Source organism: Pongo abelii, chromosome 16 (assembly GCF_028885655.2).
Source record: "Pongo abelii isolate AG06213 chromosome 16, NHGRI_mPonAbe1-v2.0_pri, whole genome shotgun sequence".
Lineage (NCBI taxonomy): Eukaryota > Metazoa > Chordata > Mammalia > Primates > Hominidae > Pongo > Pongo abelii.
The window spans coordinates 33,203,386-33,230,922 of NC_072001.2; the positions used below are offsets into that span (position 1 = coordinate 33,203,386).

The 27,537-nt window shown below is 45.9% G+C and overlaps 1 protein-coding gene across 1 annotated transcript in view; it reads right to left on the minus strand.

The window, feature by feature from the left end:
- Positions 1-17,681, minus strand: part of TRPM1 (transient receptor potential cation channel subfamily M member 1) — an 89,875-nt gene extending 72,194 nt beyond the window's left edge. The window contains exons 1-5 of the mRNA XM_063716110.1: positions 17,635-17,681; positions 16,782-16,866; positions 16,125-16,366; positions 11,216-11,483; positions 4,119-4,198 (exon numbers count right to left, since the gene is read on the minus strand). Coding sequence (XP_063572180.1) covers positions 4,119-4,198; positions 11,216-11,483; positions 16,125-16,366; positions 16,782-16,866; positions 17,635-17,681 — 722 coding nt within the window. The remainder of the gene's footprint in view (positions 1-4,118; positions 4,199-11,215; positions 11,484-16,124; positions 16,367-16,781; positions 16,867-17,634) is intronic.
- Between the last annotated feature and the right edge of the window lie 9,856 nt (positions 17,682-27,537).

Genomic DNA, 27,537 nt, shown 5'->3' on the forward strand with positions numbered 1-27,537 from the left:
AGAGAGAGAGATTAAATGGTTTTTAGTATTGATAGATATGTGCAATCATCATCACAGTTAATTTTTGAACATTTTCATCACCTCAAAAAGAAACTTGGCATGGCATATTTTAAGTTATCTTCCTTCTCACCACCATCTATCTACCTGTACACCCCTCCCCAAGCCATAAGCAACCACAAGTCTACTTTTTATCTCTGTGGATTTCCATGTTCTAGACACTTCATATGAATGCAGTCCTATAATATGTGGTCTTTGGAGACCAGCTTCTTAGCATGTTTTCAAGGTTCATCAGCCTTTTATGGCTGAATAATATTCTCATGTATGAATGGATGAACATTTTGTTTATCTATTTATCATTTAATGGCCATTTGGGCTATTTGCACTCTTCGGCTGTTATGAATAATGCTGCTATGAATATTTATGTAACAAGTTTTTGAGTGGATGAATGTTTTCATTTTTCTTGGGTATACACTAGGCATGGGATTGCTGGGTCATACAGTTACTCTATGTTTAATCTTCTGAAGAACCGCCAAACTGTTCTCCAAGGTGGCTGTATCATTGTACATTTCCACCAGTAGTGTCTGAGGGTTCTGATTTCTCCATATCCTCTCCCACACACTATCTTACATTTTCATTCTAGTCTTCCTTCTGAGTGTGAAGCAGTATATTATCATGGTTTTGATTTGCATTTCCCTGAAGAATAAGGACATTGAGCATCTTTTCATGTGCTTATTGACTATTTGTGTATCTTCTTTGGAAAGATGTCTATTCATTTCCTTTGCCCATTTAAAAAGCTTGGGTTTTTTTTTTTTTTAAATTATTGGATCTCTTTCTGTATTCTGGATACAAGTCCCTTATCAGAGACATATTTGCAAATATTTTCTCCCATTCTGTGGGTTGTCTTTCCACTTTCTTGATAGCGTCCCTTGAAGCACAAAGTGTTTAATTTGGTAAAGCCAATTTTTTTGTTGTTTTTGTTGTCCATGTTTTTGGTGTCATATCTCAGAATCATTTGCCAAATCCCAGGTCATGATTTACCCTTACATTTTCTTCTAAGAGTTTTATAGTTTTAGCTCTGACATTTAGGTGTTTGGTCCATTTTGAGTTAACTTTTATAGATAGCATGAGGTAAGGGTCCAAGACTATTCTTTTGCATGTGGCTATCCAGTTATTCCAGTACCATTTGCTGAAGAGAAGACTACCATTTCCCCATTGAAAGTACTTTTCACCCTTGCCAAAAATCAATTTGCCATAGGTGTATGGGTTTATTTCTGGACTGTCAATTCTGTTCCATTTGTCTATATGTTTATCCTATGCCAGTATCGTTGTCCTTTTATTACTGTAGCTTTGTATTAAGTTTTGAAATCAGAAAATGTGAGTCCTCCTATTATTCTTTTTGATGCAATTATAGATAAATTGTGTTGTCAGTTTCATTTCCATATGGTTCATTGCCAGTGTATAGAAATACACTTGATTTTTGTGTATTGATCTTATATACCACAATCTTGCTGAACTCATTTATTAATTCTAATATTTTTTGGTGGATTCCTTAGGATTTTTCTATGTATAAGATTATGATATCTGCAAATAGAGAGTTTTACTTCTCTCTTTCCAATCTCGGTACTTTTTCTTTCTTTCTTTCTCTTACCTAATCGCTTTGGCTTGTACTTCCATTAAAATGTTGAATAGAAGTAGTGAGAGAGGACATCCTTATCTTGTTCCTAATCTTAGGAGGAAAGCATTCAGTCTTTCACCATTAAGTCTGATGTTAACTGTGGATTCTTTATAGCTGTTCTTTATCAGGTTGAGGAAGTTCCCTTCTATTCCTGGTTTTCTGAGTGATTTTTTATAAAGAGTGTTGAGTTTTATCCAAGTCTTTTGCTGTGCCTATTGAAAAGATCATGTGATTTTGTTTCTACTATATTGATATGCTATATTACATTAATTATTTTTCTAATGTAAACCAACTTTACATTCCTGGGATAAACCTTGCTTGGTCATGGTGTATCATTATTTTTATATGTTGCTGGATTTGGTTTGATAGTATTTTGTTCAGAATTTCTGCACTCATGCTCATAATAGATAGTGATCTATAGTTTTCTGTCTTGTAATGTCTTTGTCTAGTTTGGTATCTGGGTAGTACTGGCCTCATTAAATGAGTCGGGAAATGTTCCCTTCTCTGCTATTTTCTTGAAGAGTTTGTGAAGAATTGGTATTAACTCTTCCTTAAATGTTTTTTAGAATTCACTGAAAAAGCCATGTGGGCCTGGGCTTTTCTTTGGGCAGTTTTTTTATTACTAATCCTATCTCTTTACTCCTTATAGATCTGTTCAGATTGTACACTTTTTCTTGAGTCAGTTTTGGCAGTTTGTATATTTCTTGGAATTTTCCCATTTCACCTGTTATCTAATTTGTTTGCGTATAAGTCATAGTATTCTTTTATACTCATTTCTATAATGTTGGTAGTAATGTCCCCTCTTTCATTTCTGATTCTAGTCATTTGAGTCTTATCTTTCTCTTCTTTTATGACTCTAGCTAAAGATATGTGAATTTTGTTGAGCTTTTTAAAGAACAGCTTTTAATTTCATTGAATTTCTCTACTTTTCTATTCTCTTTTCCATTAATTTCCACTTTAATCATTATTTCCTTCGCTCTACTTGCTTTAGGTTTAGTTTACTCTTCTTTTTCCAGTGTCTTAAGGTAGAAAGTTATGTTATTTATTAAAGATCTTTCTTAATATAGGTAGTTACAGGTATAAATTTCCCTGTCCGCACTACTTTACCTGCATCCCCTAAGTTTTGGTTTGTTATGTCTTCATTTTCATTTATCTAAAAGTATTTTCTAATTACCTTTTGACATTTTCTTTAACCCAGTGGTTATTTGGTAGTGTGTTAATTTTCACATATTTATGAGTTTCCAATTTTTTTCCTCCTATTGGTTTCTTATTTCTAATTTTATTTCATTGTGGTTGGAGGACAGTTTGTATTATTTCTATCCTTTTAGATATTTTGGGGCTTTTTAATGGACTAACACATGGTCTATGCTGGAGAATGTTCCATATGTACTTGAGAAGAATGTGTTTTCTATTGTTATTGGGTGGCATGCTCTATAGTTATCTGTTAAGCCTAATTGGTTTATGATATTGTTCAAGCTTTCTATTCCCTTGTTGGTCTTCTGTTTAGGTGATCTATCCATTATTGAAAGTGGGGTATTGAAGTCTCCAACTGTCATGTTGAATTGTCTACTTCTCCTTTGTTTATGTCAGTTTTGCTTCATGCATTTTGGTGCTGTTTTAGGTACATATATTTGGCCGTCGGCGTTGTTTCATAGTGGCATTTCTTACCTCAGGGGGCAATCATTGGGATTTAAGCAGGGAGGAGAATCTGCAGGGTGGTGTGGGCAAGGGGCAGCTTGGGGATGTGGAGGGACTGTGATTGCATGTGTGAAACAAATTTGAACCAGGTGATCTCGAAGAGTGTGTACTTCTGCGTCATTATTCTATCTGCATGAATTTCATATTGGATGAATGTATGGATAAATTGTTCCCCTTCCCCCAGACTCAGTCTCATAGCTTTTGCCCTTAGAGATGAGACATTTTAGTTAAATTAATCTCTACTTGCATGACTTTACAAGGCCTCTGTTCAGCTTATAACAGATGCATTTTCATGTAGGTGAATAAAATTGTTTGATGTTTTGTGTACAAGCCAAATCCTTTAATAAAGTTATAGCTAGTTCATTCAACCGCTCAGATCTTTCCTGTGATGGAAATTCCTTTTCATCTAAATACATTATGAAACTCTATTGAAGAGGCCTGGAAAATATGCTGGAAACCTGTTGAAAGCCCTCAACTCCTTGATCTTGCTGAGACTAAGAGGAATGATGTGGGCCCATTTGGCTATGAGAATTTGCATTAGGGTGAGTGGCAGAAACTCTTTTCTGAAGCCATTTGCATGTGAATGGAGTAACAAGGAGCCCAAGTGACTCCCTTGTTAGTGACTCCCATGGGGAATGGATTCTGGCCACCCTTCTGGACTCCTCTTTCTGCCTCTTACAAACATGAGAATAGTGGTAGACAAGCACTGGTTTGGATAATGTCTTTATCGTGGCTTTTAATTTACCTGTTAGAGTCTTTTGTGCTAGGAATTACAAAGATACATTCCCGTTTGCAAAAGGTTTTCTCTATCCAAGATTTCTGACCCTGGAAGAGAGAGAGAAGTGGATATTAAACCAATATATTCCCAAGCCATCATCAGAGTCCATTCTTATACTTTCATAAAACAATATGTCTGCCCACAACATCTGAATAGTCATCTGCAATAATGGTGGATGCAAGTCTTTAAGGGTCTTAGCTCTAGCACCTTTTAAGAGAAATGGCTTGAAAGTATGTATTTAATGGTTTTCATTTTGTACCTTAATTCATCCATATCCACCTGTTGAAGATATTTTTTGTGTACAGTTCTGGGGTGGGAGCTGTGGGGATTTCTGAGGAGATAAACTGCAGTGCAAGTGTTGTTCACCATCTGGAAATGGCACGTTAGGGGTGCAGCTCAGGGAGGCCACCTGGAGCAGAGGGAGGTAGGAGGGAAATCCCCTGTGGAGGCCCTGCTGGTGCTGGATGCTCAGCGATTCCTGCTGGCTTTATCCCACATGGCCTCTTGTTCTCAGTCACCAGGGACATCTCACACAGAGGCTGGGCACTGGGAAGTGAACTGGCCTGCATCTGAAGGGCCCCATTGGGTCTGCCTCCCAGGGTTTGTGGAGTCAGTTGGCAGAGATAACTGGGGAGAGCCCTTCCTGCAGGCAGGAGGGAGATGCAGGCAGGCTGCGGGGCAGGGGCCTCGGGGTTCCCCAGAAAGGCTCGTGGGAGGCAGGGAGAGAGCCAGCACCCTTCGCTGGATCTCCATGAGCCTGGCTCAGTGTGTATTTGTGCTATTTGTGGATGTATGATGTGTGTGTGTGTGCTATGTTTGTGTGTGTGTGCTATGTTTGTGTATGTGTCTGATGGATGTGTGTTGTACGAGTGCAGAGTGTGTCGTGATGCATGTGTGTGTGTGATGAGTCTGCATGTGAGAGGGTGTGTGTGCACGCATGTGTGGTGTGTGTTTGTGACGTGTGTGTGGTGTTATGCATATGGTATGTGTGCAGTGTAGTGTGTTGTGTGCATGACTGACCTGTGTAGTGTGTGTGTGTCTGTGGGGAGCTTGTGGGGTGCTTGCAGGCATGGGGAAGTGGAACGCTTAGCATGTGACAATCCTGAGTCAGATCTTAGAAAAACCGTGGCCGGCAGGAGTCTCATGTCCTTGGCCACTTTCCCACAACCGCCATGAGGAGTGCCCCATGTGCCTGTGACCAGGATGGGACTGAAGTATCTGCGGAGTGAGGCTTGGAGCTGGCCTCCTGGCTGTCCCCATTTACCTAGGCAGCAGTGCTGCTCTGGGAGGTCCCTTGGGTCCCTTGTCTCTGGGGAGGTCACCTCTGCAGAGGTCTGCAGTGACAACTGCATGTCAGAGAGGCCCTCCGCAGAGAGGTCATGCCGATGCCCCATTTGTTACTCTAGGAGAGCCCCAGCCCTAGTCCCAGCTGTGCGGACTAGGGCCTGCAAGTACCCCCCAAACTCAGCCTTTCTGGGGAGATCCAAGTCGGCTTGTTACCTGGCTTTTTGAATAATGGAAATGATGATAATTCAAACCTTCCCCAGAAGCCTTCAAAAAGCAACACCGTACACTTTTCTCTGTAAATAATTTAATGACTGTTTAAAAACAACATCCCTGGCCTCAGAAGTTGGTGCTTTTGTGCTAATGCAAGGGAGGCAGGCAGTGTGGGCTCAGGGGAGAAAGAAAGCATGGAGCGGGAGCCTCTGAAGCCCCACCCTGCCCTTCTGTTTTGCACTTTTCCCGTCTGTTTCGCACTTCTCCAGTGCAAGACAGCGAAGCCCAGCACATGCTGCCTGGAAAGAAACTGTGCTTTTCCCCTTTGCATCTCATGCCTTACTTCCCAGAAAAGCTGGGAAGCCCTTGTTTTTTATAACATAGGGGTTGCAGTATTTGGACTATATGACAACTAAAGACAAGAACTCTAAACAAAGATTGAACTCCTATGAGTAGGTTACTTTTTCTGGAACATAAGATAGCAATTCTGAAGCTGTTTTTGTGTCCTCTAGAACTGAACAAATAAATTAATATATTGCAGATGATTGGAGCTGGGTTTCTCACTGCTGGAGAAAGGAGTTACAAATATGGAAAATGGGGAAGGTCACAATGAACCTTGTAGCACTGAGCTAAAATTAAAGTTATCAGTGTGAACTTGTGGTTTGTAATATATAGAGACAGGTATAAAAACAGATATAAAAACAGATATAAATGTATGTGTGGTCCCTCTCTATACATATACACATATATAGAGATATAACATATTGTATTAATTAACTATGGAGTAACAAAACAAATTGCCCCAAAACTTAGTGGCTTAGAATAACAAACAATTATTATCTCCCAGTTTCTATGGACCAGGAGTTGAATGTGGCTTAGCTGGGTGCTTCTGACTCTGGTTTCTCACAAGGATTTGACTGAGCTATGGGTGGGGGCTGTGGTCTTAAGGGAAGGAATGAAACCCGGAAGGATCTGTTTCCAGGCTCACTCACGTGGTTGTTGGCCCCAGGCCTCCCTTAACTCCTTGCCAAGGGAACCGCTCTCCAGGGCAGCTCACGAAGGGGCAGCTGACCACCCTCTGAGTGAGCAAACGAAAGAGGGCATGCAGAACAGAAGCCGGGTCTCTTTATAACCTGGTGTCCAAAGTGACAGCCCATGGCTTTTGCCGTAGCCCATTCATTAGCATTGAGTCACTCAGTCCATCCCACACTCAAGGGAGGGGGTTACACAAAGCATGCATATCAGCAGGCAGGGACCTTGGGGCCATATGCCTACATACATATGCACATATGCATGCATGTCTATGCTTACACACTCACACATTCCCTGGCTCCCTTAATGGGCTTCACAGTAACACCTCAATAGCAATGAGCATACCCTTGCTCCAGTGGTTTCCAAATACCATTCTCCACTAAAAGGAATCCTGGGCTGGGGTGGGGAAGTATAAGAGCCTGGAACATCTTACTGTACCAGCAAGTGAGAAACTTTACTTTTGACATGGGAACATGCCAAAAGAACACAGTAGCTGCTTGAAGGGGCTCCCAGTGGCTTTCTCTGGGGTTCCTTGAGCATGAAAATAAATGACTACAATGAAGAATTATAACCTTTAGACTTAAATAAAGACCCATGAGTCCACACTGATATAAATACATATGTAAATAAATGCACAGGGGAGGGGGAAAGCTCTTTATTCTGGTGGAAAGTCCCTATTAAATGTGGAAGGAATGATGGAATCTGAAAAATCACCATTTGGCAACCATCAAGAATCTCTGATGAATGCTAAAAGTAGTGGGTAAAAGTCTGAAGAGTAACAACGTATTTACACAATCTCAAAGTATCTCCCATGGATACTTATTAATTACTAAGGAGAAATTAGTAACTCGACAATGGAGAATTCTGGGGAGAACCACCTAAAACAAAGTGCACATCGCCTGTCATGGAACAAATATTTATCATGAAGCTCTGGATAAAACGTACCAAGAGGAATAAAAGTGCCCAAAGTACATCATCTGAACCTGATCTGGGGGAAGGATCATCAGACAGCCCGAACTGAGGGCCATCCTACGAAATAACCCACCTGCGTTCCTCAAAAACGTCAAGGCCACGAAAGACAAGGAAGAACTGAGGGAAGATTCCAGAGGCTGGACACACGATCTGGCACTGTCCTTCCCTAGCCCCCAGGCCCCGCCCCCCAAGTCCGCCCCCATCGTCCTCGACCCCGCCCCTCACTCCGCACCCTGTTCCCTCTCGCGGCCCCGCCCTCTCAGCCTTGCCCTCCAGGCCCTGCTCTAGGCCCCGCCCCCAGCCCGGCTCTCTCTCACAGCCCCGCCCCTCTCCCCGCCCCCTATTCCCTCTCACGGCCCCGCTCCTCGCCCCCACCCTGCTCACTCTCACGGCCACGCCCTCTCAGCCCAGCCCTCCAGGCCCTGCCCCCCAGCCCCGCTCCCTCTCATGGCCCCGCTCCCTCTCATGGCCCCGCCCCCTCTCATGGCCCCGCCCCTCGTCCTTTCCCACACTTTCCCTGGCAGCCCCTCTCACCGCCCTAGGACAAGAAACCCGCGCTGGGGCGCTGCCCAGGAAACCTGTGCCAGCACAGCGTGGGGAATCAGAAACTTAAGCCCAGGCTCTGAGCGCTTAGGCTCAGGCCCCTCATCGTGAAAGGGGGAAACGCAGCCTGCCCTACAGGACTTAATGCCACCGGCGGATGAGGGAGCAACAACGTGCCCCTCGCTGGCTTTTATGGCTAAGTCTGTTCCATCACAAGCGGTGTTTAGATGCCTCCTTCAAGGCAGGGCCCCCGGTCCCCCCCCCCCTTATCGTGCAGTGAAGGGCATCTGTGATGACTCTGGGGCATCGGCCTTGCATTTTGTCCCCCAAATTCCGAAAAGGAGGGCTTTTCATGGTGCCGATCGCCAGCCCTTGCTGTGGCTCGGCACCAGGGCAAGTGCAGCTGGCGCCATGGCCCGAGCCAGGCTCAATCCGCTTCCCTCTGCTTCACTGGAAATCCGTCTTTTCCTAATAAAAACGCTAGCATGTGACTAACGTACTTTCTCGGGGTGGTGGGGAGGGTGGAAGTGCTTTACTTAGGTATTAACCATTAGTTTTTTAAAAGTTGATAGAAGGAAATAGCCTCAGTCCAGCACTGCAAGTTACTGCTGAGTCCTCAGAAATCTTCTAGAACGTTCTAGAGGAGTAAGAGTCACTTTGCCTGCAGCCTCTTTCTTGGGAAGCAAGATGAACAAATCCTGCCCTCCCTTTGTTCCAGTCTCTGCTCTAATGTTGCCTCTTCACCAGGGCTCCCTGACTCCCCATCTACCCCAACCCCTGCGCCCTGTTCTCCATAAACCTTCTCCCCGACCTCCTCCCTGTCACCTCCTCCCCAATCTCGCACCAAAGCCTCAGAGGCAGCAGCCCCCTTCAGTTCTCTGCTGTATCCCCTGTGCCTCCAGGAGGGCCTGGCGAGAGCTCAACATCTCCTAATGACTCAGTGATTTACTCAACCTCCCAGTGGAGCAGCACTACCTGCTCAGCCCTTGCTAATGCCACCTACAGCAGCAGAGTACTTGCCAGCAGGGCACACATGAAGTAAGCCAGGTCACCCCAGGAGAGGCATGGCTCACCTGGGGAGGAGCTCAGTCTCCTGAATCTGCTCAGAGGCAGTGTGCAGGTGAAAGGCAATGGGTGGAGGCCCCTCAGTCAAACTTTCCTCTTTCCCCTCCTGCCAGGCTCTGGGGCTGAACAATGCCAAGGTCATAACAAACGGCTGAACCCACCCTGACTCCTTACAGATTGGTCACGCAAGTTTCAGTGCAACGATAACCCCACTGCAAGGGAGACCCTGCAGTTGCCACCACCTGTCCTTGTGAAAGGAGAGAGCAGGGCTTCCTGTGGTTTGTTCACAAACCCTTCATAACCTCCCCACCCCCATTAGGTGAGATACTACCCACTTGTGCAAAATATTCCAATCCATCAGAAATGGTTATTTTGAATGCCTCTGTGCCGGATGATAGGAGCACTGGCACTGGAGATTGAAATCCCACTGAGATTTTAAGAGTGCTTGTCCCAGCTGGGAAGTCTGTCTACTCTGGCTGAGTGAAGGGACAGTGGAGGTCATGCTGGAGGCGGACTGCTGGCACTGCCACCACGCCGCCAACCCCTCTGAGCTGTGATTTTCTCATCTCTGAAACGGAAATGGCTTTGAGTGGTTTTGAGCCTTAGCTGGGATAATATCTGTACAGTATCTGGGAGGTACTAGATTTAAATGCAATCCTGGTCATTATCAAATATGACTGCCCTGCTGAGGACCCAGCGATTTTTCATCTGTAGCCAGGACCATGTGTCCATGAAGAGCCACGGGGAGGCTGCGGGAAGAAAGTCCAAGAGGAGTGGACTGAAGGGCAATGGGAAATGTTCTGCCAGCTCTGTGCTTATTTATTTTTTAAAGAAAAATATCTGCTACAAACATTACCAAGGAAACCTTTGTACCATCTGGGTGGGGGTTGCTCAGGTGCACGTTGTCATGTTATTCTCTGGGTGTTTACGTAGTTTTAGAGTGAGGGGGCCGAGGAAGTGTAGACAGCAAGTGCCAACCCCGAGGAGAAGTCTTCCCCTGAAGGGGAGCCCAGAAATGGTGGGAGCTGGAGTGGAATGAAGGGTCATGGGGGGCTTTAACAATGTGACCTTCTAGAAGGTGTTTACACACGCAGGTGGGGGCGACCCACAAGGAGGGGTACAGGAGGGTGCAGGGGGATACCTTGAGAAGGTTGGACGGCGACAAGGAGGAAGGCTGCAAAGACACAGTGTGACTTTGGTCTGGGAAGACATGGCTTGGGGAAGTGGCTTCTGAATGTAAGAGCTGGTGTACTGCCGGGCGAGGCTCTGTTTACTCAAAGCCCTGTGTCTTGGGCCAAAATTAACAAGTAAACCCCACAACGAAATGAATGGTGTGTGGACCAGTTTATCCAGAAGAAACTGCTTGTTTTGTGTATATATTTAGAGCAGACGACTAAAACTCTCATTCCCACAGCTACATGTGGCCCACATATGGGCTTGGTTGGACCCTTTTGTAAAAACCACATTTAGCTGCCATTATTAACCAAGAGGGAGATTATACTTATGGCTTCTCTTGAAAGCCCTCAGGATGTGGGAACGCTGGCTGGTGTCCCGGCACAGCTGCAGGTGGCGGCGGGTTCCCACATGTGCCCTGACAGCTCCCTGGGACCTGCCTTTGCCTGGCTCCTAGGGGCACCTGTGGGCCCCACCTGGGGCAGCACCTGCGTGCCTGAAACTCTCCATGCGGGAGAATCAAACAAGCCTGCCAGCTGAAGCACAAGCCGCCCAGCCTTATATGCAGAAAGGATTAAAAGCCACAATCACTCCTTCCTGCTCCACCCTCCCACCCCCTCGCTCCACGGCCACTGGAGGTCCTGGCCTGGGTCCAACTGGCCATTTCTGGGTGGTTCAGCTGAGAGTCCTGGTCTGGCTTCTCAGGGATACTCTCAGGTCAGATGCAGCCTCCTGCCCCTAGCTGCAGAGAGCACAGGTAGGAGGGCCCAGCTGAGGGTCACCTCGGTCCCATCTTGTGGAGCGTCACCTGCAAAATGAGGGCAATGATGCCCCTCGCGTCTGCCCCACAGGCTGGTATGAGAGCCTAGTGACATCATGCTTGGAAGAGCTTTGAAACCTAGTGTCCTCTGCTTCATCATCACCGCCCGCAGGAAGGTGACAGGGCTGGCTTGCAGGAAATGCTGGAGGTCGTCACAGCCCACCCCTCTCTCGGGCCAGGGTTCCCTTTCCTCTGGGTTTCTAGCCTTCTTCTCTCCCAGGGGCTCTCCTCTGGGGACACCGAGAGACCCTCCTCTAGACTAGAGTCCAGGAAACAGAGCTGGGTCTTTAAAGACAGTGATATTTTTCTTTGTACTTTCTTTTTTAAAAATCGAGATATAATCCACATACCCTAAAATTCACCTTTTAAAGTCTGCAGTTCAGTGTTTTACATAAGTTCCAAGATTTTGAAAACATCACCACTATCTAATTCCAGAGCACTTTGATCACCCCTAAAAAAAGCCTGAACCCATTAGCAGTCAGTCCTCATTCCTCCCTGACCCCGCCCAGCTCCTGGCAACCACAAATCCACTTTCTGTCTCTATGGATTTGCCTATTCTGGGCACTTTATATGAATGGAATCATTCAACGTGTGGCCTTTTGTGTCTGGCTCCTTTTGCTCAGCGTCGTGTTTTCAAGGGTCATCTAGGTAGCGCAGATCAGGACTTCACTCTTTTCTATGCCTCTGTAATATTCCATTACATGAATTCATCAGTTGATGAATTTGGGTTGTTTCCACTTTTGGCTATTGTGAATAGTGCTATCAGTAAGACATTTTTTCTTTCTTTCTTTCTTTCTTTTTTTTTTTTTTGAGACAGAGTCTCACTCTGTCGCCTAGGCTGGAGTGCAGTGGTGCGATCTTGGCTCACTGCAAACTCCACCTCCTGGGTTCAAGTGATTCCCTGCCTCAGCCTCCTGCATAGCTGGAACTACAGGCACCCACCACCACGCCTGGCTATTTTTTTTTTTTTTTGGTATTTTTTAGTAGACATGGGGGTTTCACCATGTTGACCAGGCTGGTCTCGAACTCCTGACCTCAGGTGATCCACCTGCCTCGGCCTCCCAAAGTGCTGGGATTACAGGTATGAGCTGCTGTGCCCGGCCAACATTTTTTCTTTTTAAAGTGAATACAAAACAAGGCTAGGAAAAAAGGAAGGAAATTCATTAACTTGTTCATTTTGTGTTTGTGGGAGAGGATACAGACTTTTTCTTTAATTTCTTCATTGTCCGTGTTGTGTTTTTAATTTTCTAAAGACCATCATAGCTTATTTTAAAAAAGAAAAAAAGGAGAATGTGCCCAGGGTCACCCAGCCAATACCAGGGTGCCTCAGTCCAAGGTCTCCCCAGCTATGGCCAGTTCCAAGAGTCCAGCCTCATGGTTACATCCTTGGCATTTCTGCAGCATCACTAATATTTTCATTTTCCAATGGCACTGCTGGTTATCATTCCATCATTTAGGACATATGCATATTTAAGCTGCAATTGCAAATAATGGAATCACAGGGTATGTCTCTAATGCTAACTGTTGTAATTAAGAGCAATAAAAAGATCACAAAATGGAAGAAAGTCGTGTCAGAATTCAAACAGTGGATTTTGTCAACATTGTCGGGGTTTTACTGTGAAAATGTGAGCACATGCCCATTTGTTTTTGGAGTTGTCATTGCAGTTGTCATTACGTGATTTACGGTCCAATTGCATGTGTTGATGTCCTAATTCAAGGTGGTGCTGGCCAGATACCAGGAACGCTTGTCGCTTTTGCCTCCTGCCAGGCCACCGTCATCACGGGTCATGGGGTTGCTGATTTTTTGTGCAGAATGTAGGGTGTTACTAGTTAGCCCTGACCTGGTTAGTGCAAATAGTCAATTAGGAGAACAAAACCAAACAAAAACAGAAGAGCTGCAATGCAGACCTGAATTATCCTGGCTGGCCACACAGACAGCAGCCAGGGTCAGGCGTTTGAATCTTTTGATATTTGCTTCTCATTTTTTACCACTGACAGAAAAGATACCCCGGACCCGCAGCCACAGGCCTCACACTTGGAGAAAGACCCCAGGCCCAGACTGATGGGTGTAGGATGTCCTGGAAGGAAGACCTGTGGGACTAACTCGTATGATCACTGATCTCTGACTGTTCCTAGGAGAAAAGCAAAGGAAAATGGGCTGGGTATTGGATTATCTAATTCTCTCACCCTTCAGAGAACTACCTTCACACTGGTCACAAACAAGGGCTGTCCACAAGCAGATAACTCCAGCTAAGGCATCTGCTGGACCTGAAGAAAAGGGTCGGACCACTGGGGAACACCTGGGGGCTGTGGGGAGAACCATGGGGCATCAGACCAGGCTGGGAGGAATGGAGGGGAGGAGAGGGGGAGTGGCGAGGTTGGCCTCTAGCCCCTCAGGTGGAACTAGCAGAGCAGGGAGCTCCTGCGAGACACGCACCTGCTGGTATCAGACTCTACTGCTCCCCATTTACAGAGTCACGTAGAGATAAGCCAGGCAGGTACTTCTAACACAAGCTGCGCCTTGCAGATGTGTGCAGCCCCCTGCCCCATCGCAGAGGGGACCCAGGCGCAGCCCTGGCTTTTTGGCATCATGCTCTTTTGAGGGGTGGCGACCAGAGACATGATGTGCCCTGTAAATGGGGGAGGCCCTGGTTTCTGGGTGCCTGTGGGTGCCCAGGTCAGCATCCCCACCTCTCCCAGCAGGGGCCCCAGGGGCTGAGTGAAGCCAGCACTCGTCCCTGTCTCCTCCCCTTGGGCCCTGCTCCTAGGTGGAACCTGGCCCAGAAACTTGCTTCTAGAAAGGGGCCCACAGATCCTGTGCCAGGTTCTTCAAAGCATTCATCCCCTGGTCCAAGGGAGGTTGTTAAAAATGTAATTATCTGACAACCTATGCAATGTGGGGAAATATTTACAAATCATATATCTGATAAGCAATTAATATTTAAAATATATTAATATTTAGAATACCCTACAACCCAATCACAGCAAACAAATGAACAAACTGATTAAAAAATGGGTAGAGGACTTTACACATTTCTCCAAGGAAGATATATGAATGGCCAACAAGCATGAAAAGACACTGAACATCACTCATCTTAACTAGGGAAATAAAAATTAAAACCACAATGAGATACCACCTCATGCCCATTAAGATGGGTACTCTGAAAAAACAGGAAATAACAAGTGCTGGTGAGGATGTGGAGAAATCGGAAAACTTGTTCATTGCTAGCAGGAATGTAAAAGAGTACAGCCACTGTGGAAACCAGTATGGCAGTTCCTCGAAAATGAAACACAGGATTATCCTATGATCCAACAGTTAAGCAGGTCTCAATAGGGATTTTTTTTTTTTTTTTGAGAGGGAGTCTTGCTCTGTCCCCCAGGCTGGAGTGCAGTGGTGCAATCTCGGCTCACTGCAAGCTCCGCCTCCCACTGCTCACGCCATTCTCTTGCCTCAGCCTCCCGAGTAGCTAGGACTACAGGCGCCCGCCACCACGCCAGGCTAATTTTTTTGTGTATTTTTAGTAGAGACAGGGTTTCACCGTGTTAGCCAGGATGGTCTCGATCTCCTGACCTCGTGATCTGCCCGCCTCGGCCTCCCAAAGTGCTGGGATTAAAGGCGTGAGCCACCGTGCCCGGCCTCAATAGGGACTTTTACACTTGTGTTCATAGCCGCATTATTCACAATAGCCAAGAGGTAGGAGTAAGCCAGGTTTTCATCGACAGATGAGTGGATAAACAAAATGTGATCTATCCACACAATGAAATATGATTCAGCAGGAAGGGCATTCAGACACATACCACAACAGGGATGGACTTTGAGGACATGGTGCTAAGTGAAATAAGTCAGTCACAAAAGGACAATTGCTGTGTGATGTGCGGTACCTAGAGCAGTCAAACTGATAGAGACAGGAAATGGAATGGTGGCCGCCAGGAGCTGGTGGGAGGGAGGAATGGGTAGTTTTTCTATTTTCTAAGATGAAAAGAGTTCTGGGGATTGGTTGCACAACAATGTGAATGTACTTAACACAACCTGTACATTTAAACATTGGTAAGATGGTAAATTTTATGTTATGTGTATTTTACCACAATTAAAACAACTTTTTAAGAAATGCAGCTATCTGGGCTTCACTCTAGTCCTTGTGAGACTGAAGCCGACTGGGCTTCTGGGTCAGGTGCGGACTTGAGGAACTTTTCTGTCTAGCTAAAGGATTGTAAACGCACCAATCTGCACTCTGTGTCTAGCTAAAGGTTTGTAAATGCACCAATCAGCACTCTGTAAAAATGCACCAATCAGCGCTCTGTGTCTAGCTAAAGGTTTGTAAACGCACCAATCAGCACTCTGTAAAAACGGACCAATCAGCACTCTGTAAAATGGACTAATTAGCTCTCTGTAAAATGGACCAATCAGCAGGATGTGGGTGGAGCCAAATAAGGGAATAAAAGCTGGTCACCAGCGCCGGTCCTGGGAACCCGCTGGGGTCTGCTTAGTCGTTGTGGAAGCTTTCTTCTTTCCCTCTTGGCAATAAAACTTAGTGCTGCAAGCAGAAAGTGTCTGGGCCCAGCACCACCTTTAAGAGCTATAACATTGACTGCGAAGGTCTGCGGCTTCACTCCTGAAGTCAGAGAGACCATGAACACACCGGGAAAAACAAGCAACTCTGGACGTGCCACCCTTAAGAGCTGTAACACTCGCTGCAAAAGTCTGTGGCTTCACTGCTGAAGTCAGCAAGACCGTGAACCCACTAGAAGGAAGAAACTTCGGAGACATTTGAACGAACAAACTCTGGACCTGCCACACTCATGAACTAGGGTGGACATTTCACGCTAAGCCTCTTTCGGAGGTGGGGGCAGTTGTGAGAGATTGACCATACTTGGCGGTACTCAGCTTCCTGCTATCTGTGGAGGCTATGCGAACAAAGGTCTCAAAAAACGCAAAGTTCTCTGGGCTAGGGCATGCGATAGAGGAGGGTCGCTGATGGGAGCACCGCCACTTGCACCCCCAGTGGGAGATCAGCGTTTGTCCACCAGAAGTGTGTTGGCAGAATTGGGCGGAAGCTGCTGAGCTTCCACCATGCTGGTGGGCTCCCAGCGCTTTCTTGGCTGAGGGACAGAACTAGATTTAGAGTTAGGCACTCAAAGGGGGGAATCAGAAATCCAGTAATTAGGATAAGTAACATTTAATGCCATATTTTTAAAAAACAAAAATCAATACAGAAAATTCGTGATGAACACAGTAGGGAAACTGAGGACAGGGTGCTGCTGTTTGCCTTATGGTCTTGCATTATTGTGCGACAGGAGTGGTCATTTGTAGGTAGTCTGTAATTCTCTGATCATGCGGCCAGCGTGTCTCCCACTGGGTGGGTTTCTGAGGGTTGACGATGGTGGGCCAACATGTTGGGCAATGGGGGCTTTATATGTAGTCATGTTTTTTTGGTTGTAGAGCTCTCATTAACTTTTCCCAGTTGGTTTAAAATCCCGGAGGGTATCTTGGTAAGTATCTATGAAGTATACATTGTTCCTTCCCCTACAGAGTCCAGTGGGATTTGGCCTGATGCCTTTGACAGGTCATTGGTGACCATGGCCTGCTGACCTTCGTGCTGGCCGACAACACTGCTGGAGAACAGTGGGGAGGCCTGTGTGCAATAGCACATTCCTGGGCAGCGGTGGATGGGGGAGCCGAGACAGGCCTGAGAGGCGCCGTGTGCGCTGTAACTCGAGGAGGCCCGGGGTCACTGGCTTGGGAGAGTGTGTAATTGATGAGAAGGGTCCAGGCCTAGCTGCTCTGGGACGGTTCACCCTGTGGTTGAGGAAGCGTCAGCTCCAGGGCCGACACGTGCATGACCTCTCCAAGGCCTGGAGCTTGCTTTAGACTTGTAATAGATTAGTATCATTTTTGTCAATATGGTGTCCCCAAAGTGCATAAGCTCTTGGGCCCCAGAACACCGCGGAATTCACTCCTGCCTGCCCCTGTGAGTAAGGGGACAACTGTGCCATGTGGCGCACAGGAAGCTGATGTCACCTGGGGCAGAGGATCCTGGGCTGGCCTGGAGCACCGTGTTGGAGTGGGAAGTGACTACGGTGTGTGTGTGTTTGGTTTTTCTTTGCTTGAGATTTAAAACAAATGAAAAACCCCTAAACTAATATGTGCTCAATGGAACAAATTAGAAGTATACGGAAATATTGAAACAAAAAAGTGATTCTCTTTGTTCCTTCTGCAACCCGATCCCCCAGCAGTAACCCCCATGAACACTTTGGTGCGTTCCCTTCAGCTATTTCTTCCTGCTTCTCAACACATATGCTCTCATAAAGGACTTTTTAAAAGGAAACTTTAGCAACATTTATGGGAGTCTTTTTGAGCCATTACACAGAGAGCTTCCTCACCCTTCAACCAGCTGCATGTTGTTCTCTGGTGTGGCTGTCCCCGGCATTCTTGCTCTCTAGGAGTGATTCCATGTGGTATTTTCCATATGAAACTGCACCCTGGGGCTGGGCGCGGTGGCTCACGTCTGTACTCCTAGCACTTTGGGAAGCCGAGGCAGGCCGATCACATGAGGTCAGGGGTTCAAGACCAGCCTTAGCCAACATGGTGAAACGCCATCTCTACTAAAAATACAAAAATTAGCCAGGTGTGGTGGTGGGCGCCTGTAATCCCCAGCTACTCAGGAGGCTGAGGCAGAAGAATCACCTGAACCTGGGAGGCAGAGGTTGCTGTGACCTCAAATTGTGCCACTGCACTCTAGCCTGGGCAATAGAGTGAGACTCCATCTCAAAAAAAAAAAAAAAAAAAAAAAAGAAATAAAAAAGAAACTGCACCCTGGAAAAAAATCTTCCCAACAAGTCTGAATGGTGCTGGAAAGCTTTACTATTAAGGTCATTTCTTTGGGTTTAAGCTTTGAAAGTGGCTCTTTTTTAAAAAATCCAGTAAACAGTGTGGTGGAAGGAGAACTTGGGCTTTAGATGTACCTGAGTCAGCTCCCAGATCCACCATTTCTTATTTTTATAACCTTGGCCAACTTACTTAACTTTCCTGAGTCTTGATTAGATTGCCTATGACATGGAGTAATGAGGCTGATTTTTCATGGGTTCTGTAAGGATTAAGTGTGATTAAGTGTGTAAAACTTCAAGCCCAATGTCTAGCAGAGATTGTATTCAGTAAACAGTTTTGAAGTTTCTTAAGTAAGCATTAGCAGATTAAAAAAAAAAAAAAAGTGCAACAAGGGTAATAGTTCTGCTTCTGTTTCAATGCCTGGGATCTGTTGAGTAGGTTGGGTGGACTCATGACATTGTCTGCAATTGCCTCATCCATGGCCGAGGAAGCAGCAGGCCAGTGGGATGGCAGAGCTGAGAGTGAAACCCAGGCCTCGCCCACTGTGCCAGAGATTGGACACAATGAGACAGAGACCCTTCACTCCAGAACTCACAGCCCTAACAGTGCTGGACGTAAATCTTGGTTTGTGTTTTTCCAAGGCTTTTGCAAGTATTTGCCCACTCTGCCCTTTGTGGGCAATATCACCATCCATGTTAAATGGACTTCTGGGGCTGCTGGGGACCAGCGTGCACATGTTGAGTCAGTAAGCGCCTCTCAGATCTCAGCACCACCTGTTTAGCAGGTTGGCCAGTTAGCTGCAGTCGGCTCTGAGGGATGGAGGGATGGAGACCCAGGATGGGGCAGATCCGAAGGGCAGGGAAGGGCACAGATGGGCACTCCTGAGGGGCTGGGATTGGGAGCAGCAGGGGTTGCTCCTGGGAGGCAGACTGGGTGGGAGTGGTCCTACAGAGAAGGATGGGGAGTGGCACGTGGTGGCAAGAGCGGGAGAGACCCCCCAAAGGGGTTCACATGTGCGCTGTATTCCTCTGGGGCTGTCCTGACCCAGTGCGGTCTGCAGTGACTGGTGACTCATGGTCAGTGTCTGGGCTGCTCATGTATTTATAGATGAACGTTCCCACACATCTCACAACTCAGCTTGTAAAACTTGGGAGGGTTATGGGAAAACAAAACAAAACAAAACAAAACAAAACACACCTTCTTCAAAAGTTCAGTGGGGCCTTTGTAACCTGGACCACTTTGAATGTCACACAAAAAGCCCAGCATGCATGTGGCTCAACTGTTAGCTTGCAAAGCCCTCTTACGTGGTGGGCTCTGCTGGCTCCAGATATGTCAAGGGGACTCAGCCCCTCGGAGCTCCCAGGTGGGCCCAAGCCCCCATAAAGTGGGCTAGGAGGGGCTGGGATGAGGGAGGAAGTTTTTCTCTCTGGAAGACTAAGGAGGCTCTTGAGGGGTGTGGTGGGGTGGGACATTGGCTTAGCCCTGAAGGATGAGAGGATTGGTCCAGGCAGGAGCTCTGGGGAAAATGCTCTTGGGAGTGGGAACAGCAGGGGCAAGGCAGAGTGCAGGGTCTCATTTCTTAACTGTGGTGACCACCGTGACTGTCCCACAGAATAAAGGTGTGGTGTCGGTGCGTTGTAAGTCTGCAGAGACCACCAGCTCTCCTGGTTTTACAAATGAAGAAACTGGGGCTGTGGAGGAGTTAGGGTTTTGGTAGGGGCTCTGGGAGGCGAGTGGCACCAAGAGAGGAGATGGAGGGTCACAGTGGAGCCACCAGCCCAGGCCAACCACGCGGCCAGGCAGCCGGACCTGGACCCCCAGCCCTGTCCCTCATTCCTCAGGGTCTCCTTTGGCAGATTCAAAATGTTTTCTCCAAAATGGGCATTTGCTTTTGAGCCTCCCTTTTTCAGGAGGACAGAAAACGATTTCTCATTGTCTCAGGAAGTGGAGCAGGCATATCCTCCACAGCCCAGCACTTCCACACTGAGGTTTACTCCAAATACACTTGTGCATGTATGTATCTTCCAGGAGACCACACTGTTCATAAGCACTCAACAGAGAGCCGTCTAGATGCCCAGCCGCGGTAGCATGTACAAGTACATTGCCGTATCGTCCTGCAGGAATATCACACAGCAGCGAGAACAGACAAACTCCAGCTACCATATGGATGACTCTCCAAACACAGCACAGAAGAAAAGAAATGAGTCATCAAAGATATACACAGTGTGATTCCATTTGTATAAAGTTCAAAAGCAGGTGAAGCTCAACAATGCATTATTTAGAAATGCAGATGAAGTTCAGAATAAAACAATAAGGGGCCGGGCACAGTGGCTCACGCCTGTAATCCCAGCACTTTGGGAGGCTGAGGCAGGTGGATCACCTGAGGTCAGGAGTTCGAGACCAGCCTGGCCAACATGGTGAAACCCTGTCTGTACTAAAAATAAAAAAATTAGCTGGGTGTGGTGGCACACACCTGTAGTCCCAGCTACTCAGGATGCTGAGGCAGGAGAATTGCTTTAAACTGGGAGGCAGAGGTTGCAGTAAGCTGAGATTATGCCACTGCACTCCAGCCTGGGTGACAGAGTGAGACTTTGTCTCAAAAAAAAAAAAAAAAGATAAGAAAAGCTCCCAAAGAATCCCCCAAAATCTACTAGAGCTGATGAACTAATATAGCAAAAGTGGAGGGTGAAAGATCACCACACAAAAATTGGATGTATTTCTGTACAGCAAAAACAATTCAATTTATAATAACATCAAAAATCAGAAAGTATCTAGAAATAAATTTAACCAAAGAGGTGAAGGGCTTGTATCCTGAAAGTGACAAGACCTTGCTGAAAGAAATTAAAGAAGGCATAAATAAATAAATGGAAAGACATCCTGTGTTCATGAATTGCAATGGGCTAAATGGACAGAGCAATCTGTTTTTTTTTTTTTTTTTTTTTTTGAGACGGAGTCTTGCTCTGTTGCTCAGGCTGAGAGTGCAGTGGCATGATCTCGGCTCACTGCAGCCTCTGCCTCCCAGGTTCAAGTGATTCTTGTGCCTCAGCCTCCAGAGTAGCTGGGACTACAGACATGTGCCACTATGCCTGGCTAATTTTTTTATTTTTGGTAGAGATAGGGTTTCACCATGTTGGCCAGGCTGGCTCCGACTCCTGACCTCAAGTGATCTGCCCCCCTCAGCCTCCCAAAGTGCTGGGGTTACAAGCATGATCCCCACACATGGCCGACAAAGCAATCTTGAAAAAAAGAACAAAGTTAGAGGACTCATGTTTTCTGATTTCAGAATTTCAAAGCATCAGTAATCAAAGAAGTACGGTACTAGCATAAGGACAGACATGCAGGCCAATGGAATAAGATTGAGATTTCAGAAATAAGTCCATATATCTATGTCCAAGTGATTTTTAGCAAAGGTGCTAAGACCATTCAATGGGGAAAAAGACAGTCTTGTCAACTAATAGTGCTTGGAAAATTGGATATCCACATGCAAAAGAATGAATTTGGACCCCTACTTCACACTAGCTATAAATATTAACTCAAAATGGATCAGACTAAACTGTAAGAGCTAAAACCATAAAACTCTTAAAAGAAAATATATGTGTGAATTTTCATTATCTTCATGATCAATGGATTTATAGATATGATACCATAAGTATGAACAACAAAAGAAAAAGCAGGTAAGTTGAACTTCATTAAAATCAAAAACTGTTCATCAAATTCATCAAAGGACATTATTAAGAAAGGAAAAAAAACCCACAACCTATAGAATGGAATACGATATTTGCAAATCAAAATCTGACAAGGGTCTAATATCCAGAATATATAAAAGAACTCTTCCAACTCAACAACAAAAAGACAACCTGATTAAAAACTGGGCAAAGGACTTGAATAGACAATTTTCCAGTGAAGATATACAAATGGCCAACAAACACATGAAAAGATACCCAACATCTTTAGACATTAGGGAAAAGCAAATCAAAATGATGATGAGGTGCCACTTTAATCCTACTAGGATGATTATAATTAAAAACATCCCAAAATAAAAAAATAGTAACCAGTGTTTGCAAGGATGTGGAGGAATTGGAACTTCCAGACATTGCTGGTGGAAATGTAAAATGGTACAGTCACTTTGGAAAATGATTTGGCAGTTCCTCAGAAAGTTAAATGTAGAATTACCATATGACCCAGTAATTTTACTTCTAGGTATAAACCCAAGAGAAATGAAAACAGAGACTCAAATAAACATGTAGCATTGCAGCAGTATTCGTAACAGCCAAATGGTGGCAATAGCTCACATGTCCATCAGTGGATAGATGGATAAACAAATTGTGGTGTATGTTATACAAACAAAAGAATATTATTTAGCCACATAAATGAATGAAGTTCTGAAGCATGCCACATGGGTGAACCTTGGAAACAGGATGCTAACTGATAGAAGCCAGGCACAAAAGGTGACATATGTATGATTCCATTTAGATGAAACATCCAGAATAGATAAATCCGTACAGACAAAGCACAAACTAGTGGTTTCCAGGGGCAGGCCACAGGGAGGGGAAATGGGGAGGAACTGCTTAATGGGTAGGGGGTTTTACTTTGTAGTGTTGGAAGTAAGGACAGAGAGACAAGGTAGTTGCATGACCTCGTGACTGTACTAAATACCACTGAATTGGTCACTTGAAAATGGTCAATTTTATGTGATACAAATTTCATCTCAATAAATTATTTAAAAATATGGCTGGGCATGGTGGCTCATGCCTATAATCCCAGCAATTTGGGAGGCCGAGGCGGGTGGATCACCTGAGGTCAGGAGTTCGAGACCAGCCTGGCCAACATGGTGAAACCTCGTCTCTACTAAAAATACAAAAATTAGCCAGGCATGGTGACGGGCGCCTGTAATCCCAGCTACTCGGGAGGCTGAGGCAGGAGAATCGCTTGAACCCGGGAGGCGGAGGTTGCGGTGAGCTGAGATCACGCCACTGCACTCCAGCCTGGGTGACAGAGTGACTCCATCTCAAAATAAATAAATAAATAAATAAATAAATAAATATAAAAAATATGTAAACCTCAAAACTAAACTAAATGAAACATAAAGAAAAGCCAGGGGCCAGGCGCAGTGGCTCACACCTGTAATCCCAGCACTTTGGGAGGCCGAGGTGGGTGGATCTCTGGAGGTCAGGAGTTTGAGACCAGCCTGGCCAACATGGTGAAATCCCATCGTTACTAAAAATACAAAAAAGTTAGCCAGGCGTGGTGGCAGTTGCCTGTGATCCCAACTACTTGGGAGGCTGAGGCAGGAGAATTGCTTGAACCTGGGAGGTGGAGGTTGCAGCGAGCCGAGATAGCACCACTGCACTTCAGCCTGGGCGACAAGAGCAAAACTCTGTCTCAAAAAAATAAAAATAAAAATAGAAAAGAAAGAAGGAAGGAAGGAAAGAAAAGAAAGAAAAAAGGAAAGGAAGGGAAGGGAAGGAGGAAGGGAGGGAGGGAGGAAGGAAGGGAGGGAAAAAGAGAGAAAGAAAGAAAGAGCAAAGGCAGGAACGAGCCCCGCAGAAGTCAGGCAGTGCTGCCTCTGGGAGGGAAGGAGTGCAGTGGGAAAGGGCCCCATGGTAAAACACAAGGATCTGCTTTATCATTCTCTAAACCGTGTGCAGACATCTTATACACTTTTTAAAATGCTTTATTTAGCAATAAAACATCTTAAAAGAATAAACAAAAAGAGGAGAGAGAAGCAGAATCTCGTAGCTTCGGATCCATGTGTGTCCCCATCTCCTTCTCCCATCACCAGGTCTACCCTGATTGTCTGGGAACCTGAAGATTCCAGCAAGGATCTTGGGGCACTTCAACAGCTCCCCTTGCTGCTTTGGCCAACGTCACCTGGCCAGCTTACTCCGAAGAGCACAGCAGTTGGGAAGGTGTTGCGTTAAGGAGCTCCCCTCATTGCCTGAGTTCCTGGTCTGGGTTTCAGGGGCTAAGCAGGTGCAGCCAGTGTCCGCAGGAGAGATGCGCAGAGGCTCAGGGCCAGCCTCCTGTGCCTGCCTGGTTCCCACAGGTAGTACCCTCTCCTTTCCAGATGTTCTCTGTCCTTTGCTACCTATCCAGGTCCCTGCCCTCGAGCTTCCTCTTGCAGTGCTCCCACGGCCCAGGGAAGTGCCTCACCAGAGTGCGCAGGCACTAGGCCTGTGAGGTGTGGGCATCTGGGGACCCAAGCCTCCTGGCCCTCAGGGACTGTGATGTTTGCTGGGGCCACCAGGGTGGGGAAAGGGTGCACACCAGCAGGAGTGAGGGGTAGGCGGGTGAAACCCTAGGCATTCACCACAGCTCAGCGTGACAGTGGAGGCTGCCAGCACGGGAATCAGACTGCCAGTCCCCTTTGCTGCTCTGCTCTTTTTCTATGATAACATTTAATGAATAATTCACATTCATGAAAATTAGCCAAAGAGCAATTTTACAAATAAAAGAATTGGGGTCTTTCTGAGTGTTTTCTGCTGATCTAGACAAGGCGTGTGTGGTTGATTTGCTTATCTGCCCAATCCAGGCCTGCCCTCCAGTGGGAGCAGGTAGCTGTCACCCACCCACCCACCCAAGACTACGTCCACCAAAGGCATTGGCAGGAATCGCCACCCTTTGGGCCATGGAACTGAGCATTTAGGAACCATGGAGGGTATCCAGCCCAACTCTTTGCTTTTACCTCTAAGGGAACAAGGTCCAAACCCCAAGGCGAATTGGTGGCCGGCTTGGCTGAGAACTGGCTTGCCTCTCAGAGCAAAAGGTGCATACCTGTCTTTGACCCAGCACTTTCACTTCCATGGATCAATCACCTGGAAATACTTTTGCATGTAAAGAGGCAATGTATGGATGTTTGTTGCAGTGTATTTTAAGCTAAGTGAAAAATTGGAAACCTCCACTTTTTTGTTAGTGTATCTTGGGGACTGATTAAACCAATTAACGATGTACCAAATCATGGACTATGCAACCATGAACAAGACTAACACAGAACTCTAAAGTGTAAACGTCTCCATTATGAATTGAAAAAAAAAGTGTAGTAAAATATTTCCGGTGTGATCCAGCTCTATAAGAACAAACTTCCTGATATTCAAGAGCAGAGCGGTCCCGCATGGTAGACCCTGGCTACCTGAGCTGTTGCGCACCTGAGATGTGGCCAGGGTGAATGGAGACATGCTGTGAGTGTGAGATGGCACGCTAGTGTTCACTGTGACATGAGAGCTGAAAACGAGGTGTGTGGCAGGATTTCAAAGACTTAGAACAACAAATAAAGACATAAAATACCTCATTAGTACGTGTTTGGTATTGACTACATGTTGAAGCAATCATATTTTAGATATATCGTGTTAAATGAATTACAGAATCAAAGTTAATTTCACTTATTTGTTTTTACTTTTCCTTTTTAAGTGGCTACTACACAGTTTGAAATTCTGTCTGTGGTGCATGCGCTATTTCTATTAGGCAGCAGAGGTCTAGAATAATACACATCAGGCCAGGCGTGGTGGCTCATGCCTGTAATCCCAGCCCAGCATTTTGGGAGGCTGAGGTGGGCAGATCAGCTGAGGTCAGGAGTTTGAGACCAGCCTGACCAACATGGTGAAGCCTTGTCTCTACTAAAAATACAAAATTAGCTGGGCGTGGTGGCGGGCGCCTGTAATCCCAGCTACTCGGCAGGAGAATCGCTTGAATCCGGGAGGCGGAGGTTGCAGTGAGCCGAGATCATGCCATTGCACTCCAGCCTGAGCAACAGAGCAAGACTCTGTCAAAAAAAAAAAAAAAAAGAATAATACACATCAAACACTAAGCCTGGTCCACAGCATGGGAGACTGGGGATCAGGAGGAGTGTGTAAGCAGGACTTCAGTTGACTCTTCTGTGGGGTTTTACAACTTTATATATTCATGTAGTATGCTTTTTAATGATTAACAAACAAAAAACGGCACTGTGGCCATGATTCCTGAGGAGCAAGCTTTCCACATCACCATGCCTGCAGAATTTGCCCACTCCTGTGCCCTGTCTCCAGGAGAGCCAGGGCCACCTGCCATGAGCATTACCCCTACCTTAAGGCATTTCAGGCACTATCCACCCTGGGGGAGCAGACACAGGATGGATAAGTTATGATGAGGGAGAAGGATACCTGTGCTTGCCACTTTAATGGCGGGGGCAGACAGGGGGCCAGAGGTTGGGGGAGCGGGAGCCAGAAGCCGTGAGGGAGGGGACAAGGTGCACAGCAACAAGGTCTCAGCAGCGGGGGAGGGGAATGCTGTGGCCTGATGTTAATTTGTTTTCTTAAAGTCAGCTCTAGCATTGTAAATGCATTTTTCCCCACTTAGCAATTGAAGATACAGTTTCTGAAAAGCAGTGAGATAGGTACTAATAGGTGCTTTCTACAAGAGGCTGGGAAAATTGCTCCTGGCATGGTGGGCATCTGAGGTAACAGAAAAATCTCTTTCCTGGACTCTGCCTGCTCCCAACGGATGCTGTAATTCCTTTACCCACGGCTGAGTCTAACCTCAGAGCTTGCAAAAGAGGAGGATGGCAGATACTGACCCATCATATACGCCTTTGCATATCACTGAGGGCAACATGTGTCTTGCTACTGTCTACTTAATGGAGGTTTTAAGACGTTAAATCCCCTTAATTTCTAGGTCATGGAAGGCTTGGGGGTATTGGGTCCTCTTATTCTCCTGGCTGAGGGCTTCCATTTTCCTAGGTCCAGCATTTACACACACACCCAGACACATACACATACACTCTCAAATTATAGGACATCTTCCAAACATTTTCAATTAAAGCCAAAGCCAATTTTCTAAAAACATCTACTGCCCCCTGCAGGAGGACTTTAGGTTGATAGAAAATCTGTTTTGTTTTCACTTAGTTCAGAATGAAGATGACTCGCGTCTTAAAATGCGTGAGTGTCATTTCACTTCTTGTGCTTATCAACTTTACAGAGCAAATAAATGAGGTTGCACAGAGCCAAACCAAACACAACTCCAAACTTCTCCCAGAAAACAATCAATAAAACATAAACAGGTACAGCAAACACATTCAACATGAGTTGATATTTCCAATTACATTTTCTGGGGGGAGGGGGCTAAAAAAATACACTGCAGAGAATAGCCAATTTATGCTATAAATATAATTGCAAATGCCATGAATTAAAACTGCTGCTGGATAGTTCAAAACAATGGTGTTTTGAGAACCTGACCAAAGGCAGTCTTTCCCAGAATCAAACCCGTATTCATCAAGTGCACTCATAGAGAGGCAGGGCTCCGTTCTTAATTCCTCCCTAAATATCTGATTCAGACAGAGAAAATGTGTCTTATCTTCCTTACCCGTTCTCAGTTCCTATCCCTTGTCAACGCAAACACAATTTATGCAAATATTCTTTCTTTGTTTGTTTCTTTTCTTCCTTCTTTTTTTTTTTTTTTTTTTTTTTGACAGAGTCTCACTCTGTCGC